Raw genomic sequence first — 18,774 nt, 5'->3', positions numbered from 1 at the left:
GGAGAGGGACAGTTTGCCTGGAGGTACGCGGTGTCCTAGCCTCCCCGCCCGCCCCCTCCCAATCTTCCCGAGGGCGGTAGCCACCCTGCTCCCGGCTTTTTCCGGGAACCCAGCCTCTGTGGTTTCGCCGTCTTCCCCACCCCCGACCCCCGCGCTGTTCTCTCCGCGTTCGCCACTTCCCGGAGCCCGTGCGCAACCCTAGTCTCGCGCTCAAGTCCCAGGCGCGGCTGCAGCTGTGTGTCGTATGCAGAGCCCCGTGGTGGATGTGACCTTCACCGCCCAGCCCCCGACTCTCTCTTGCCCCACCGTTCCCTATCCTGGTCCCCGCGAAGGGCCCTAGGCAGCGTTTCTCTTAACATTTCTAACAGCCCCAGGACCAACTCACTCAGGCCTCTGCCTCCCATCCTTCCTTCTTCTCCACGACTGAATGGATGGATGGGCACGTTTTTCCGGGTGCTCTTGCCCTAAACTTTTCAGTGGTTTTCCTGAACCTAGCCAGTCCACCCCATTCCAGGATGGAGGTTCCGGAAGCATGATGACCCAAAGGAAGGGAAGATCATAGCTGTGACCTCTTGGACTTCAGGCTCCCATCTCTTCTGCCATTAGCACAACTAGCCTGTCTCTAACGAGCCTGCCAGCTCTGAATAATGAGAGGCAGGGCTCTGCATAATATGACCTCTCGTAATTATTCACCTTTGGCAAGTAGGTGAGACAGCTGTAGTATAGACTCAGACCTCTTAAGTGTGATCTGTGTGCCCTTGGGCAGGTCGCTTAAACTCTGGGTCATTGGCACATCCCTCCATCCCCTGCAAGTTCACTCTGTAGTGGGCTCAATGCAGATCAGATGATATGAAGGGTGGGCATTGAATTTGTGGTTGTCCAAGTGGTGTGGCAGCATCATACCCTAGGGGGGCTGTCACAGGGCATCCACAGGCCCCCTGGCAATGGATTAGTACATTTCCAATCAAACTTTACCCTCCCACCTTTCCCCAAGAGCTTGTTGGGATTCAACAAGATTCTGTCCCAATAAAGTCACAGTGAACTGAAGGATCGTAATAGACACTGTTTATTAAGCCCTAGTGAGGCGCTAGGCCACTCTCACTTAATACCATGTGGAGACACAACCTCCTTTTTATACGAAATGGAGACTTCGAGGATTTGAGAGACTCATTCAGGATATGGGGCTTCCCTGGTAGCTCAGATGGTAAAGTGTCTGTCTGCAATGCAGGAGACCCAGGTTCAATCCCTAGGTCGGGAAGATTCCCCTGGAGAAGGAAATGGCAACCCACTCCAGCACTCTTGCCTGGAAAATCCCATGGATGGAGGAGACTGGTAGGCTATGGTCCATGGGGTCGCAAAGAGTCGGATATGACTGAGTGACGTCACTTTCATTCAGGATATGTGGCAGAAAGTGCCACTGCTTAAATAAACCAGCACACTGGGTCTAGAAATCCCCTCTTCACACAGGATACCTGTGGGTGAGTGTGGTACTGACACTTGGACCATGTGACTTGTCTTTCTCTTTATCAAATAGCAAATCACTCCAAATGTTGTTGGCGGGGACTAGCCATGACCATCGTTTACAAGTCGCTTAGCACCTCTCTCCTTCCAAATACACACAGCTACAATTTCGTAACTGCAGAATGTGACACTGTGCAGAATGCACACAGGCAGACATGAAGTCCTCCTCAGGAACCAGTTTCCAGGTATACTCCCTCTTGCTGGGAAATGGCTGGGCATTACCTCCTAATTCCTAGCCACTTTGCTGGTTTCAAGTAGCCAAGGGCTGGATTTTGAAAGCAGAGTTCAGCCTGACCTAAAGAAACTTCCAAAGACTTAGAGCCAACTCAGTGCAGGGAGCTCTCAAGGGAAGCAGGTTTCCTGGCACTGGACCAGGTGAGATGGATGATCCCCGTGGGGATGTGGGGAGGAGCTACTCCAGGTATGGTTGGTCCACACAGTGGGGCACCTATAATGTGTTTTCAGTGTTCAGCATACACCTTTGATGAACAAATGTGTAGTTTGTTTGTTTTTTAAACTGAACTATAGTTGATTTACAATATTGTGTTAGTATCGGGTGAACAAACATGTGGTTTTTACTTAATTTTTCTTGTATTACTGTTCCCCATGTATTTATTCAAATTTGTTGACTCAATAATTGGACTTTGTATTTTGTATCCTTGTAAATTTTTATTAGTAATTCACTTAATTTTATTTTGCCAACATTTAGGTTTGTGAAGATAGAAAATAGAAACCACAGCCAGAAAATTCACATTAGTCTTTCAGTGCAGGGAGTTTGAGAGTCCCAGGTAGGGATTTAGGTAACTAGCGGTGTGAGTCCAACTTCTTTAGAGTCTATCAAGCCTAAAATCTATGAGGATAAAAAGTTATTCAGGGCAATCAGAGGATGAAGCCACCAACCCTTGACACGAGAATGGAGGGGCCCCTGAATCTGCTCAGCACACTTAGTTTATTAGGACCTAACACTTCGTTCTCGTAACCGCGTCTCTACAGTTCTCATCCAGTCTCCTACACCAGCCCTGGATAGCACAAAAGCGCTCATTCCGAATGCACGGAAAAGAAAACGGAGTCAGAATAGTGTCAACAGCCTTTATTACCGTTCACATATTTCCTAAGAAAGGGAATGTAGTGATCAAGTCAGAGCTGTATAAAAATGCAGGTTGGTCCGTGTTCCTCCACTGATACCTGGGGCAGGCTCTACCTGACATCAGGCACAACAGCTGCACTTGTCCGAGGCTCCTTTGCAGATGCATCCCTGGGCACACTTGGCACAGCCCACAGGGCAGCAGGAGCAGCAGCCTGTGGAGAGATGCGGGAAAGCAGGTGTCCATGATGCATTTCCCAGGCACCTCCCTGCCCAACAGCAACCCTGCATCAAAACCCTCAGACCCAGAGGACCCTGAGTGCAGAAAAACATGCCCTAAGACAGCTTGGAGGACCTTTAGCATGAGTTCTACCAGGAAATGGCTGCCTGGCTCCATCTAAGCCCAGGACAGGGCAGAAAGTTAGAAGTAGCAGTGACAGGTGAGTGCCCAGAGGCAAAAGAGGGCCAGCCCCCCAGAACCCACTCTGGGTTCCCTCCCTCCCCCTAGCTGCACCACTTCCCACCCATCCCCTCCCTGGGTTCCCAGAGGAGGCCCCGCACTCACTCTTCTTGCAGGAGGGGCATCTGCAGGCCTTGCAGGTGCAGGAGCCAGCGCAGCTGCAGGAGCCGCCTGCCAGGAAGGGAAAGGCCAGCGGTGAGCAGCGGGGAGGAGGAGCCACTGCAGACATCAGCAGGACCCTCCCCCTGCTCCTGGGTCAGGACCACCCCTGGGAGCTCCCGTCCAGCACAGAACAGAAAGAAGGCTCATCTCCCCCTCACCCTCCTCCCTGTCACCCCTTCTCTGCCCTTCGGTGTATTTACCCCCAAAGATGAGCCCCAGGCTCCAGTGCCCATTCAGGAAGCCTGGGTCTGACGGCCCGGACCTTATGTCTGAGCCCAGAAGAGGCAGTATCCCTTCCCCACCCAGCCTAGGCAATACGGAGGCCTGGATAGAGCACTGGAGCCGACCCAGAGACCCCCAACACCTGGATGATGTGGGACCGGGCAGCCTCGAGCCTCAGACCGCTTGCCTCTGAAACGGAAGACTAGGAGGAAGGGAACGCTCTAATGGGAGATGAAGGCACTAGTTTGGGGAGAAAGCACATGCTGGGTTAACTACAAAAGCTCACCCAAAATACTCCCTCTTCTAAACCCAGGGACACTTCTTGATATTGGGGAGGGAACATCCGAAGTCCCAGAGTCAGGGATCCCTTACCAGTGGAGCAGGAGCAGTTGGGGTCCATTCGGAGACGAGATGAGGCCGTCCAAAGCAAGTGGCAAAGAAGAGGTACTTGGGCCGGTTGGGGACGTGTTGGAATCCAGGAACGCGCGGTTCAGTTTATACCCAGAGGAGGCGGCGCGGGCGCAGAGGCCCCGCCCCGGCCTTGCACTCCGCCCGCCGGCTCGGCTGGTCCACGCGGTCCGCCCGCCCCGCGGGGCTGAGCGCACCTGGCGGCGCCCGCCGAGCGCAGGTTCAGTGAGCAAGGCTTGGTCCGTGCGCAGTGCTCGGGCCGCCCCCTTTGGCACAAGAACCCGCGGAGGGGAGGTGTGCCGGGTTGCTCTCGGCGTCCCAGCTTCTCTCCCCGCCCCTTCCCAATTTTCCCAAGGTAGGATGCCACCTTTGTTGCAGGATCTTCCAAGAACCCAATCATCCGTCTTCGCCACCCCAACCCCCCCAACCACTCTCGCCGCCCGTTCCTTTGTACTCAAATTCTCGAGTTCGTCCTTTCCGGAGCCCGTGTGCAGCCCCAGCCTGTGCTCACGTCCCTGCTGAAAGGAGGCGGTGGAAAAACCCGAACATTTCCTCCCCCAGTGGTCAGAAGGCCTTTGGCCCTGTTTTTCTGTCTTAATTCAAGGCGACACTGCGCCCGGGGAGCCTCCTTTGGGTATAAACGGAAATGGCCTCTGCTTCCATCCTTCCCCCACTCTCCAGTTTGAAAGGATATATGAGCACATTTGTCTGGGTCCTTTGCGTATCTCTACAGCCTAGCCAGCCCACCTCACTCCAGAAAAGATGTTCAGAAAGTGGGATGCGTCCAGAGGAGGGATATTTATTAGGTGATATTCAGACCTAGTCTTATATATCATTTTGTAATTGTTTCCCTTTCAATATTACTATTTGACAGCATTTTGCGTGTATCACACCTGGTTAATTTTTTTTTTTTAATCTTTCATCCCTCACAATGAATCTAAAGAGGAACGCTATTATTTATGAGCCCATTTGGCTGATGGGAAGGGAAGTCACAAGGATGTTAAGTAACTTGCCCACAGAGCTAGGAATTAGTGCCACTGGATCTGAGTCCAGTCAGCTTCCCAAGGGAAGGAGAAGGTCAGGGATCAAGTTTTCCTTTGATGTGTCTTCAGCATCAATGTACTGCTTGAGATCTTTTAAAGAGAGATAGGCCTCAAGCTTATCAACTCTCCAGGCTTGTGTGGTGATTTTGTCTTCAGGGACTTAGACTGTCTTTTCCTTCTCCAAGACACCACACTGGTCCAGTACATTGATGGTATGCTGATTGGAGCTAGTTGCAAAACATAGCAAGTACTCTAGGCTAATGGGTAAGACTTCAATGGCGCTATGAAAGCCTATGTAACAGGAGATTCCTCAGGGCATCTCTTAGTACTTCCCTGCCCTGAGATTAAAGTCAGTGGGCAACTACTATAACAACCCAATCAAGACCGGATTGATAAAGGCCCAGACCCTTCAAAACAAAGGTTTAGGGTCAGCCCACCAGATCAAGAACCATGACCAAATGTGGTACCTGCAGGGGGCAAAGTGAACACAGAGTAGGTAGGAGAAGAAGGTGTTTATAAATGTCAGCCGTGACCATGTGGCTGGTTCCAGAAGCAGAAATGACAACTGTAACTGTTATGAGTACTTCTTCGTTATTTTTTTACAAATATGTAATATATATAAATATGTAAATAGTGTAATATATTTGGTGTTTAGTCACTAAGTTGTGTCTACGACCCCATGGACTGTAGCCTGCCAGGCTCCCCTGGCCACAGGAATTTCCCAGGCAAGAATACTGGAGTGGGTTGCCATTTCCTTCTCCAGGGGATCTTTCCTATCCAGGGATCAAACCTGTATCTCCTGCATTGGCAGGAAGATGCTCTACCCCTGAGCCACCAGGGAAGCGCATGTAATATATATATATAAATAGGTAAATATATATGTATATGGTAAATATCTTTGTTTTCTTCCTTCTTTTATTCCCTTCTCATATAACATAGAATGTATTAGTTGTACATTGTAGTAGTCATGTATTGTTAATATCACAGTATTTAAGGTACATGATAGCAAGTACAAAAGTGACCATCACCCAAGGACTTTGCATCCTACTTTTGTTATACATTTTCAGTTACCTTACCTTTCAGGTAAGGTAATTGTGTTATATTAGACAGAAGTATGACCTTGTTATTGTCTTTGTTGGGAGATTAAGTATAGTTTAAGAAGTTGTATGGAGAAGGCAATGGCAACCCACTCCGGTACTCTTGCCTGGAGACTCCCATGGACAGAGGAGCCTGGTAGGCTGTAGTCCATGGGGTCGCTAAGGGTCGGACACGACTGAACGACTTCACTTTCACTTTTCACTTTCATGCATTGGAGAAGGAAATGGCAACTCACTCCAGTGTTCTTGCCTGGAGAATCCCAGGGACGGGGGGAGCCTGGTGGGCTGCCATCTATGGGGTCGCACAGAGTTGGACACAGCTGAAGCGACTTAGCAGCAGTAGCAGCAGCAAGAAGTTGTATGGGTGACGAGTGATGGTCTATAATGGTTAGTTTTACGTGCCAACATGTCTAGGCTATCATACCCAGTCCTTGATCATACACGCTAGTCTGATGTTGCTGTGAAGGTGGTTTTTTTTTTTTTTCCATGATTAACATTTAAATCAGTATTCTCTTTTGAGAAAAGCAGATTACCCTTCATAATGTGGAAGGCCTCATCCAGTCAGTGGAGGCCTTAAAGAAAAAATGAGGTCTCTTGAAAAGGAGAGAATTGGGCCTCCAGATGGCGTTTAAACTCAGGATTGCAACCAACATCAACTCCTACTGGAATTTCCAGGCTGCTGGCTGGCCCTGCAAATTTCAGTCGTGCCAGTTTCCACAGTTACATACACCAATTTCTTAAACCTGGTGTGCTCTCTCTCTCTTTCTATCCATCTACATCCTGCTGGTTCTGTTTCTCTGGAGATGCTGATACAAATATATTTTAAAACATATAAACCACTTAAATGTTAAGTAAAATACTGGTGCAAGTGTGGTAGCAGAAATCACAGGCAATTGTCTGTATGCACCATAAGGGCACAGACTGTTGTGCTCGGGGTTATAAACCCCCAATGCTGATCACAATTTTGTGAGAATCAGTGACTCTTTTTGGACCACAGGTCACGTGCTCAAGTGGTTGATGAAGACCACAGGACATAGACCTAGGCACACCAGCACTGCTTCTGTGTCTAGAGGGTACTTGAATAGCCGCGATGTTATGAATAATAATGATAATAATAAATAGCTGACATTATAGACCATTCAGCACGTGCCAAGTACCATACTAAGTTTTTTACATGTATTAGTTCTTTAATCTCCTGAGCCATATGCTTTTGTTTAAAAAATATTTATTTATTTGGTTGTGCCAGGTCGTAGCTGTCACATGTAGGATTCAGTTCCCTCACCAGTGATTGAACCTGGGCCCCCTGCATTGAGAGCACAGTCTTACTGAGCCATATGCTTTTATTTTGCCCCTCAAACAGTGGAGGAGACTGAGCCATAGAGAGGTTATGTCCTATGACGCAGGTAGGATTGGTACTCTGGCAGCCTGACTGCAGCATTCTGCCCCCACCCAGGCTCCCACACCCCAACTTCACATGACCAACAAGGATGCTGAAAGCTGGCACAGGGGCAGCAGTGGGAAGCGCACTGAGCAGGCAGCTCTGTGGCCTCTGGAATTCAGTTTCCTACGTGTCAAGTCAGGAGCACCTTCAGACCTTTTCGAAAGGTCCTTCTACCTCTCAGTAGCATTCCGTGACATCATGATCTGCCAGCTGTGGCCAGGGGGTGAGATCAGCTGTAGTATAGGTTCAGGCCTCTGACCTCTGAGCTGTGTGTCCTTGGGCAGGTTACTTAACCTCTCTGAAATTGGCACAGTACTCCAGCCCCTGCACATTCACTCTCTCACTGGTTCCTGTGCAGATCAGATGACATGGTTGGGAATGTGTCCAAACGCTGTGGTAGCATCTTGTCCTGGGGGTGCTCACTGGAGGTCATCCATACTCCCTTTAGCCCCAGATCAGCAAATTTCCAAACCCATCCTTAACCTCCAGCCCAGAGTATTGCTTCTAAACCAATGAGCCTTCCCCCAAGAGCTTGTCGGGAGCTGAAAGGATTCTCTCTCCGCGAATGTCAGTGTGGATATAGTGATCAGAATGGCCATTGTTTATTAAGCCAGGACACTATCATTTAATCCCCACATAGAGATATAATCTCCTTTTCACAAATGGGAAAATGGGGGCTTCCCTAGTGGCTCAGTGGTAAAGAATCCGCCTCCCAGTGCAGGAGCCACAGGTTTGATCCCTGATCCAGGATGATTCCACAGGCCACCGAGCAGCTAAGCCCATGTGCCACAACTATCAAGCCTGTGCTCCACTACAAGAGAAGCCACTGCCATGAGAAGACCATGCACCACACCTACAGAGTAGCCCCAGCTCGCCACAGCTAGAGAAAAACCCGCTCAGCAGCACAGACCAAGCACAGCCAAAAATAGGTATATATAATATATATATATATTTTTTTTTTAATAGGAGAATGGAGACTCAGATGTTGAGTAACTTGCCCAGGGCTTACCACTTGTGGTAAAATAGGCTGTGAACTGCAACACCCATGCCCTCAGCACAGGCTGACTCCTGGGATCCCCTCTTTACCTAGGGCACCTGTGGACAAGTGTGGTCTTGACTTCGGGGCCACATGACTTGCCTTTCCCTTTTATTTGACATCAAATAGCAATTCTCTCCACAAGCAGCCAGGGGGGACTAACCGTTGGCATTAATTACAAGTCACTGGGCACCTCAGTCCCGCCGAACAAACACCACCACACCCTCCAAATTGCCATCACCTAGTTCTGGCAGACATGAAATACTCTCATCTGGGTCCAATTCTCAGGCATCCACCCTCTTCATGGGAAATGGCTGGGTAATTCCCTCCGAATCCCTGGTTACTTTGCTGTCTTCAGGTAGCCAAGGGCTGGATTTTGGAGGGACCAATTTCAGCCTGAGCGATGGAACAGCTCCCAAAGATTGAGAACCAAGTCCCAGCAGGGCGCTCTCAGGGCAGTGGATCTATTGTGAGTGGCACTGGGCAAGTCAAGTGTCTGTTCCCTGTGTGGGAGCCAGGGGTGGGAAGGCAGTGCTGTGCAAGGTGTGTGGGGCCCACACCCCAGGGCTGTTTTATGAATTGCTTCCGGTTGCTCTTGGACACTTGATGAATGTATGCACAGCATTCCTTTTGCTGGTTTGTTTTTGACTGCACTTGGTCTTAATTGCAGCATGCAAGATCTTTAGTTATGGCATGTGGGATCTAGGTACACCACCAAGGATGGAACCCAAGCCCCCTGCACTGGGATTGCAAAGTCTTAGCCACTGGACCAGGGAAGTCCCCCTGTACAGTATTTTAAAATCTGATTTTGTTTGTTCTTCATATAGTGATTAAAATGATGTGTGTTGAATCTAAAAATATAGGTTTTGTGTTGTTCCTCTGTGGCATTTTTATAGTAATTATTATTATTTTTACCAATGTTTAGATCTGTGATGGATGGGAAGTAAAATATGTTCCTTCACCACAGGGATTTATTTTAGAAGCCCCATTTAAGCAGGTTTTAGTCACTTTCAAACCTAAAACCCAAGAGGAACAGAAATTGAACAGGGGAACCATACAGAATGAAAATTCTAGATTGAGAAGCTTCTGTGCTTGACTTGAAAACAGAGGGAACCCCACATGTGCCCAGTGTCCTTGTAGCATCTGCCCTAAGGCACTTCCATTTTACAGAAGATGAAGCTCAGTGCCGAAATGTGGCTCGAACAAGGCACTAGGTTTGTCAGGGGTAACATTTTCATCCAGAAACCAAGTCTGTACGTCTAGCCCAATCCCTCGCCGAAGCCCTGGTCAAGTGAAAGAAAACAGTCAGAATAAAGCCAACCACTTTTATTATCATGCTTGTATTTTATAGGACCAAAAAAGAGAGGGATGTAACAAACGGGTCAGGTTGTGTTAAAAAAAAAAAATGCAGGTTTGTACACGTTGTTCTATTTACACCGGGCAGCAGGCTCTCCCCGCCTTCAGGCACAGCAACTGCATTTGTCCGAGGCCCCTTTGCAGACGCAGCCCTGGGCACACTTGGCACAGCCCACGGGGCAGCAGGAGCAGCAGCCTGGGGAAGGGAAGGGGGCGGTACTGATGAGCACTTGGGACAATGGATTAAGAAGGTTTCCCGCCCTCTCCGGTGGAAGCGCCACCTTCCCTGGGGAAGCGGCACCCACTGCCCTATTTAAATTCCCCTCCAGCGGTGTAGGGGTTTCCCCGGTGCTCAGACGGTAAAGAATCCTCCTGCAAGGGCGGGGGTGTGTGGTGCTGGGCGCAGGGAGTGGGGCGCGTGAGGGGTAGACAGAAAATCCCACTTACTCTTCTTGCAGGAGGCGCACTTGCAATCTTTGCATTTGCAGGAGCCGGCACACGTGCAGGATTCACCTGCCAGGAGAAAGATGCAAGAACGGCCCCTGGAGAACCGAACGCGGGCATGCCGGCTAGCAGCCCGAGTTTGAGTCCCAGTTCCACAACCAATTCGTGGGAACCCGGGAGAGCCACGAGCTCGAATCGCCTTATCGGTCAAACGGGGTCTCCTAGTTGAACTCAGAGGAGAGGAGGGTACACCGAAACCCTTTCGAAAGGGGCAAACAGTGCCCCGAAAGAGTGATGAGGAATCAGAGATTCTCCTCTAGCTCTGCGATGGACACCCAGCCCCAAACCAGAGGTTCTTACCCGCGGTGCAGGAGCAGTTGGGATCCATGGCGAGCTGAAGCGGAGGCTGGGGTCCGGAGACGGCTGAGCACAGGATGGCGAGGATGTCGGAGGGCCGTGCTGGAGCGGAGCGGGCGGTGGGCTGCCTTTATAGCAGAAAGGAGCTGGGGCGAGTGCAAAACCCCTCCGGGGCCGGGCGCTGCCTGCACCCGCCCCGCGCTGAGTCACCGGCGGGCCGCGCGGCTCCCCGGGCTGTGCACACGGGCCACCGGGCATCAGTTCCCAGAAGCCGCCCTACTTGCGCCAGGGCGATGGAGGGCAGGGCCGGGTGCAGAGCGGGGAACACCGCGTGCAGGGCGGCCCGGGCCGTGCGCCGAGCCCCCTGCCCTCGGCGTGTGCAGTTTCCGCCAACGCCTGCCCCTCCCCCAGCTCTCCCGCCCCTCCCCTCCCCCTGCCCTCTGCTCTGTACCCTGTGCTTGCCGGGCCTGAGTAGTTAGAGTTGATCCTGAGGCTTTTCAGTTCAGTTCAGTAGCGCAGTCGTGTCTGAACTTTGCGACCCCGTGGACTGCAGCACTCCAAGCCTCCCTGTCCATCACCAACTCCCGGAGTTTACTCGAACTCATGTCCATTGAGTCAGTGATGCCATCCAGCTCGGGCGGAAAAAAAGGTTGGAACTCAAGACAGATTACACAAAACTTTTTGTACCAGTCAAGACTTAAAACTTGTGTAGCCTCCTACTGAATCCGTGGGATGATTATTGATGTTGTACTGTAGACGCCATGGGGGAGTCAGTAAGCCTGTTATGTAGGAGCTCTCATTTAATCCTCCATCAACCCTGTGAGGTAAGGACTAGTCATCATGCACATTTTAGAGTATGGAGGCCCAGAGAGGTTAAGTAACTTTCCCAAGGTCACAGAGCCAGTGAGTGGCAGAGCCTGGTGATTCAAATCAGTGGGCCCAACAGATGCTGAAGTCCCTCTGAGGATAGACATCACCACCAGGGCAGACCAAGGATCAAGAAGCCACAAGCTTTGTGCTCAGGAAGCTCAGAGTCACAGGGGCAGCCTCACTGGGGCATGGGGAAAAGTAACACCAGGCTCGTGGCTAGGATGGGGGCAGGGGGAGCAGAGTTGGAAAACCCAGCCCAACCTGGGAGGAGATGGGCAAGCACCTCCGGCTTGAGGGTAAGAAAGTCTTCTCCAGGCAGGGGAGGAGGAAGGAGTTGTATGCCAACGCCTGGAAGAAGCATCCGGATGGAAAGTTGGCACCGCCTTGGGACATTGGGAAGGGAAAACCCCACAAGAAACTTCTTCCCCAGTGGATGCAGAGGGAAGGCGGGGATGTGGTGTCCAAATTCCTCTCTGCGGAGACACAGCCTGCTCTCTTGCTGGCACATGTCTGAATACTAAGCAACGGATCTTAGATCATCCTGCCCAGAGAGAGTCAGTGGAGGACTGGGTTACTGGAAAGTTCCTAGTGGGCTTAGAGGATGCTATTTGCTGCAGTGGGGAGTTCAGTGAGGTGGTGGGTAGAGGACAGGCCGTCCTTGGAGCATTTACTGTAAAGTCCTGTGGAAATATCTTCACAGCTCAGCTCAAACATCACTTCCTGCTGGAAGCCTGTCCTGACCCTAGCTCCTAGGTCAGCTAGTAGCTGACCTAGCCTGTGGAACATGCTGGTAAACAGCCTGTTCTTTTCCTTCCTGGCACTTCCCGTGTCTGTAATGTGTTGGAACATGTGTGATTCTGGGATCCGTGTCTGGGTCCCTCCACCCTTGCCTCCGCTGAAAACACCAAGAGAACTCACTGCCCTTGATATGTGTCTACAGCACTCAGCCCAGGGCCAAGTTTACTGTAGGCACTTAATAAATATTTGTCAAATCAATTAATGAGGGTAAATCCATCCATGTGTCCTCCCTTCCCAGCCTCCCTTTCCCCCAGCATTAGGGCTGATTACAAAATGAAAGTTAAAAAAAGAAAGTAAAAATGTTTTTCGCCACTCTGGGACCTGTGTGGTCACTCAGAAACCCCAAGCAGGGCAGGAGAGTTGAACTGTCAGAAGGACTTCATTCTAATGCTCACTGCACTACTCACAGGCTAAGTGACCTTGGGGCTGTTATGGGCCAGGGCTCCCCGAGCATCAGTTTACCCATCTGTCAAATGATTAGATTGTACTAGAATTGGAGGCTCACATGCAAACACGCTCTGATTTGAGAGCCAAGGTCTCAGAAATCTCGCTGTGTCTGGCAGCCCCATGGACCAAAAGCATGGAAGGGCCGCTGTTTGGATGGTGGGGAGATTTTGTTGTTATTTACAGGTGCACGTGCATTATATGCAAAATTCCAGATCTCTAATAAGCCAGATGGTCACTTGTCCACTCAGGGGAAACAGTCCGACTCTATGAGGAAGACAATAAAGCTTGTTTTGGCCCCGAAAATGTTGAATCAAGCCCTGGGTTTGGGCCATCTGTGTTGGCAGTAAAATTTGTTTTCAGGTCGAAGCTGTCTCGCTTGAGTCATTTTGACTCTGTGAGGGAAGGGATCAACAAAGGTGAAGGGCAGCCCAGGCCCAGTTTTGCTCATCTCTGTACTCCTGAAAGCCTCATTGTGTTGTGGGGACCGGGGTGGGCCCTTCTGATGCCTGCCCCCCTCACGTGGTAGGAAGTGAGGAAATGAAGCCAAGCAGTGTAAAATGAGGAGTGTTAAATGCAGATTTGGTGTGAGTCATCAGTGTGAGGCAATGGTGTGGCCTTAGCCTGCATTAATAGTACTATGCCATCTAGAATGAAGCGTACTTCTACTGCTGAGTCATCCATTCATCCTTCCCCTATGACAGTATCCTTAGCCTTACTTTGTAGAATTGCTCTTTCCTGTGCTTAGTCCATATGATTAGGATGGAGTAGGCCCCATCTGTGGGCTCTCAGGACATTCCCTCTTCCTGGCCACAGTGGTTGACTCTGATTGGGTCACGTAGTCATGAACCAGAGAGAATCAATGAAACTCCTGCTGGACATGCTGGGAGAACAATAGATACTCTTTCCATCTAGACTTGAACCTAGAAGGATGTGAAGCTGAGTTTCTAAAGCCTTTGCTCCATGAGAAGGAGTCAAGAATAAGTTCATCATAAAGGAGATGGAGCCTGATGATATCATTGGAGCACCTGGATCCAGCCAAGCCTGAAGCCCCTGGGAGTCCAAAATTTCCTTTTTTTGTTTAAATCATTCTTGAAATAAGATTCCTAACTGGCATAGTTGGGCAGACCACCCTGAGGGCTTTGTTCATGGCTGGACTTCAACAGTCCAGAAGACAGTTAATAACAAAAATCCTAAGACTCAAAACCCCATCATGTGAGTAACAGCTGAGAGGGGTGGGTAGTTTCAGTCTGCAAGAAAACAGTTACCTTCAGATATGTGGGCAGTGGTTGCTCCAATTATCTGTAGCTGTGCAACAAACCAGGCTTCCTTGGTGGCCTAGAGGGTAAAGAATCTGCCTGTAACACTGGAGACCCAGGTTCTATCCCTGGGTCAGGAAGATCCCCTGGAGAAGGTAATGGCAACCCACTTCAGTATTGTTGCCTGAATAATCCCATGGACTGAGGCGCCTGGTGAGCTACAGTCTATGGAGTCGCAAAGAGTTGGACACGATGGAGTGAGTAACTTTGATTTGTGCAACTGATCACCCAAAACTGCAAGTTAAGACGAGAACCGGTTTATTCTCTCTCTTGGTTTTGTGGGTCAGGAATTTGAGAAGGGCTCATTTGGGCGATTCTTTTGTTTCATGTGTCACTGTCTGAGGTCACTTGGCGGCATTCAGTTGGTGGACAGGCTGGTCTGGCGCCCACACACGTGTTTGGCACCCTCACAGACAGGGCTAGAGGGCTGAACTCAGCAGGAATTAGAGACCAGAGCTCCCTCTTGTGGTCTCTTCAGCATGTGGCCACAGGACAATTAGGTTTCTTGCATTTGGCTCTGGGCGCCAAGGGTGAAAGTCCCAAGAGACTGGAGCGGTATCTGTGAGTCTCTTAAGCCCTGAGCCCTGAAACTAGCCCAGGTCACTTTCACCACATTTGATTGGTCAAGAAGCCACAGATTTGAGAGGAAAGGATGAAGACCCCAGGTCTTGATGGGAGGAATGAACGTTTGCAGTTATCTCTAATCTGCCCTAGTCGTCATGGGCCATAATGTTGAGCACCTGCTATGCATCAGAACACTCTTGAGTTGACTTCACTTGGACCTCAGCTGTTAGTCTCCCCATTTTACAAACGAGGCACTGAAGAGTTACACAGTGGCCAGCTCTGGGTCACACAGCTGGAAGTGGCAGTGTGGGGAATTGAACCCAGGACTCTGACTCCACAACTACGTCTTTATGCCATTCAGAAAAGAAGAAATTAGACTTGTGCTCTGTGGTTCCAAGGGCAGAACCAGGAATAAAGATTCTGTTCTGGGCAGGAAAAGCCTCTCTGGCCATTAGAGCTGGTGATAACGAAGGGACGGCCTGGGGAGATAGTTTCCTGTCACCATGGCAGTAGGAACAAAGGCTGGTGGATTCTGACAGATTAGCTGGTGGGATAGAAACAGTATATTTCTCGTGAGAAGGTCATCAACATTTTGAAGGTGATGAACTGGCCTACCTCTACAAGGTCTTTCTTCAGATCACTGATGCCCTGGGCACCTCTGTCACCACCATCACACACCCGCTCATCAAAGACACCCTTACATATATATATATACTATATGCACACACACACATATATAGTTCCAATTTCCCTTTTAATGTGATTAGCATTATGCTACATGTGCATCTCAGTTTTTCCCACTAAATGATAAGTTGTGGTGGTCTTCCCATAGCAGTACCCAGAGCCTCATAGCATTGTTTTTATTAGAGGTTCATATGACCAATTTTATACTTCCCTCCTGAAGGTTATTTAGCTTGTTTTGAGGCTTCTGTGGATACCAACGATGGGCAGTGAACTTCCCGGGTTGAAGGCATGTGCATTTTAAATTTGAGTAACTACTGTTAAAATACCGTCCAAGAGTCTGCTTTTGATTCTTTTGGGTATATACCCAGAAGTGGAACTGCTGGTCATAAGATAATTCTATTTTTATTCTTTTGAGGAACCTTCATCTTACATTTTCTCCAATGCTGCACAAGGATTCCAATTTCTCCACATCCTTGTCAACAGTTGCTTTTTTCTGGGTGGGTGTTGTAGTTTCATTTTTGTTTTTTTGATAGCAGTCATCTGCTATAGTCTGAATGTTTGTGTCCTCTGGAGCCTTTGAGAGGTGCTAAGGTCATGAGGGTGGAGCTCTCATGAACAGGATTAGTGCTTCTATAAAAGTAACCCCACAGAGCCCCAGTCCTTTCCACCATGTGAGGATGCGATGAGAAGCCTTTGACCCAGAAAAGGGGCTTCACCCAACCATGCTGGCACCCTAATCTCAGACTTCTAGCCTCTCAAACTGTGAGAAACAGATTTCTGCTGTTTGTAAGCTGCCTATAGTGTTTTGTTATACCAGCCCAAAGGGACAGACACTATCCTAGTGGGTATGAAGTGATTTAGCTTAGTTTTGATGCTTTTTGTAGCACAAAGCAAGCCAGAAACAGAGGAAACAAGCATGACTAGGTTTTAGTCAGACAGCCTGGGTTTCAATCCTGCCTCTACCACCTTCGAGCTTCATTGCTAAGTTGTGTCCAACTCTTTTGCAACCCCATGGACCATAGCCCGCCAGGCTCCTCTGTCTATGGGATTTCCAAGGCAAGAATTCCCTTCTCCAGGGGATCTTCTCGACCCAGGAATCAGACCCATCACCTGCTTTGGAAAGCAGATTCTTTACTACTGAGCCACCAGGAAAGCCCACCATCTTTTAGTTTTGTGGCCTGTTAGACACAGGACAAGGCAATGGCAAGCCACTCCAGTACTCTTGCCTGGAAAATCCCATGGATGGAGGAGCCTGGTAGGCTGCAGTCTGTGGGGTTGCTAAGGGTCGGACACGACTGAGCAACTTCACTTTCACTTTTCACTTTCACACAATGGAGAAGGAAATGGCAACCCACTCCAGTGTTCTTGCCTGGAGAATCCCAGGGACGGGGGAGCCTGGTGGGCTTCCGCCTATGGGGTCACACAGAGTTGGACACGACTGAAGTGACTTAGCAGCAGCAGCAGCAGACACAAGACAGCAGGCTCAAAATGGAGTTGCTTATGCTAAGCTCCATGTCACCAGAGACTTTGGATCTCCAGAAATGGAATCTTTAACCATTCAGGAATCACCTAATCAGCACGAGTTAGGTAATCTACATGAGAAAGCCCTGCCACCCGCTGAAGGAAAGTAACTGCAATAACCAACCAGTTTTTCTGCCTGTTATAACTTCCTTGTCTTGCTGGCTATAAAAGTCTTCTGTTTTGTGCAGTTCCTCAGAGCTCCTTTCTATCTGCTACATTCAATGCTGCCCAGTTTGAATAGGTATTTGCTCAAATCAACTCTTAAAAATGTTAATATGCCTCAGTTTATCTTTCAACAGACCTCATACAAATTTTACCCCAAGTCCTACTGGCCCATCTGTAAAATGGGTAAAATAGTCATACCATTCTTCTAGAGTTGTATGGATCAAGTAAAATAGTGTCCTTAATAGAATTTTACACAAGATAATCTCACATTTATTAATCTTTTTGGTGTCTTATTTAAGAGAGCCACCCCCAGAATTCCCTGGTGGTCCAGTGGTTAGGACTCTGTGCTTCCACTGCAGGGGACATGGGTTCCATCCTTGCTGGGAACTAGGATCTCACAAGCCATGGGGTGAGGCCGGGTGGTGGCAGGGGGGAAGTCATCTCCACCCTATAGTACTCAGCATGCTCCTGTTTTCCTCTTCCAAATTCTTTTATAGCTCTGATTTTGGAAACTGAGTCAATTGAAAATTATTTATCTGATAGGCACAGGGGTAGGCAGTTGTTTCAACACTTTTCACGAGCTAGTGTATCTTTTCGCCACTGGTTTAATCACCTCTTTCTTGCAGCTGCACTGGGGTCTATTTTTGAACCATCCTTTCCAATTGATCTATTCCTGAGCCGACACCAATTCCGAGAGCTTTAGAACAAGTCCTGCCATGGCGTTAGAGCAGGCCTTTTTTGTTGTTTCAAAACTGGCTTGGCTTTTCTTGTACTGTTTTTCTTTTCAAAACTTAGCCTATTAGGTTAAAAAAAAAAAATCCTGGTGGACTTTTGAAAAGACCATCCTGATGAAGTAACGTGGAGGAAAACTGACATGTTTACAGCATTCTGTTCTCTTAGCTGGGAAACTTTTCTCTCCCAGGACTTTTTCTTTTCCATTCAACCCAGGTAGACCGGAGTGTTCCCTTTCATCAAGGATTGCGCCACAACCACTGTGAATTAAAGCTCTCAGTACCCTACCTCCCCTTGAAGAAGGAAGGAGCTGGACACGAATTGCCAAATGAGAAGGTTTGAAAAGGAGCGGAACAATCTGTTTGAGGAGAGACAGGCTATTCAGGGTGGTGACCTTGGAAACGCAGATGACAGTCTGCCAAGACAGGCTCCGGGGCCTCCTGGCCTCACCTCTGATGACTCTGAAAACAGGCAGCTTTGCAGGAGTGGCTAGAAAATTGCAGAAATCGCAGGCCTTTGGGGCTGGGGTCCGGTTTTAACTTCCTGCAACCCCATTGGCTTTTCAGGTGGGTCAGTGGTAAAGAATCCGCCTGCTGAGCAGGAGATGCAGGTTTGATCCCTGAGTCGGGAAGTTCCTGTGGAAAGGGAAATGGTAACCCACCCCAGTATTCTGGCCTGGAAAATCCCATGGAAAGAGGAGGCTGGCAGGCTACAGTCCACGGGGTCGCAAAGAGTTGGACACGACTTAACGAAAACAGCAACAAGTCCCATTGCTCAGATGCAGACTCTGAGGCTGAGAGGCAGAAACAGAAACAGACCAGATGAGTCTGGTCTCCCCTCTCCCCAGAGTGCAGCTTGACTTGGCAGGAGGGTCACGTGCCATCTGAAGGTGGGAGGATGTCCTCCCACTCCCAAACAGACCAGTGGTCAATCTCCCGATTTCATCTTCCAACTGGGCAGCTCTTCTGATGAGGCTCCTTCCACCCCCCTCCACCCCCACCCTGGCGTCCTTCCCCTTTAAGAAGAGACCAGTCCTTGGCTTATGC

The 18,774-nt window shown here is 49.4% G+C and overlaps 2 protein-coding genes across 2 annotated transcripts; both read right to left on the bottom strand.

Moving 5' to 3' along the window:
- Nucleotides 1-2,596: 2,596 nt before the first annotated feature.
- Nucleotides 2,597-3,971, bottom strand: LOC148774408 (metallothionein-1A-like). Its single transcript, XM_088830011.1, has 3 exons — nt 3,822-3,971; nt 3,171-3,236; nt 2,597-2,820 (listed from the first exon to the last, which is right to left on the bottom strand). The coding sequence occupies exons 1-3, from the start codon at nt 3,847-3,849 to the stop codon at nt 2,729-2,731; spliced, it is 186 nt and encodes a 61-aa protein (XP_088686137.1). The 5' UTR covers nt 3,850-3,971; the 3' UTR covers nt 2,597-2,728.
- Nucleotides 3,972-9,785: 5,814 nt separating this feature from the next.
- Nucleotides 9,786-10,869, bottom strand: LOC148774407 (metallothionein-2). Its single transcript, XM_088830249.1, has 3 exons — nt 10,635-10,869; nt 10,278-10,343; nt 9,786-10,026 (listed from the first exon to the last, which is right to left on the bottom strand). Exons 1-3 carry the CDS (start codon nt 10,660-10,662, stop codon nt 9,935-9,937), a joined length of 186 nt encoding a protein of 61 aa, XP_088686375.1. The 5' UTR covers nt 10,663-10,869; the 3' UTR covers nt 9,786-9,934.
- Nucleotides 10,870-18,774: the final 7,905 nt, after the last annotated feature.

The sequence above is a fragment of the Moschus berezovskii genome, chromosome 22 (assembly GCF_049115385.1).
Source record: "Moschus berezovskii isolate FMDL1 chromosome 22, NW_MosBer_1.0, whole genome shotgun sequence".
NCBI classification, from domain to species: domain Eukaryota; kingdom Metazoa; phylum Chordata; class Mammalia; order Artiodactyla; family Moschidae; genus Moschus; species Moschus berezovskii.
This window is presented reverse-complemented; position numbering and strand designations above follow the sequence as displayed.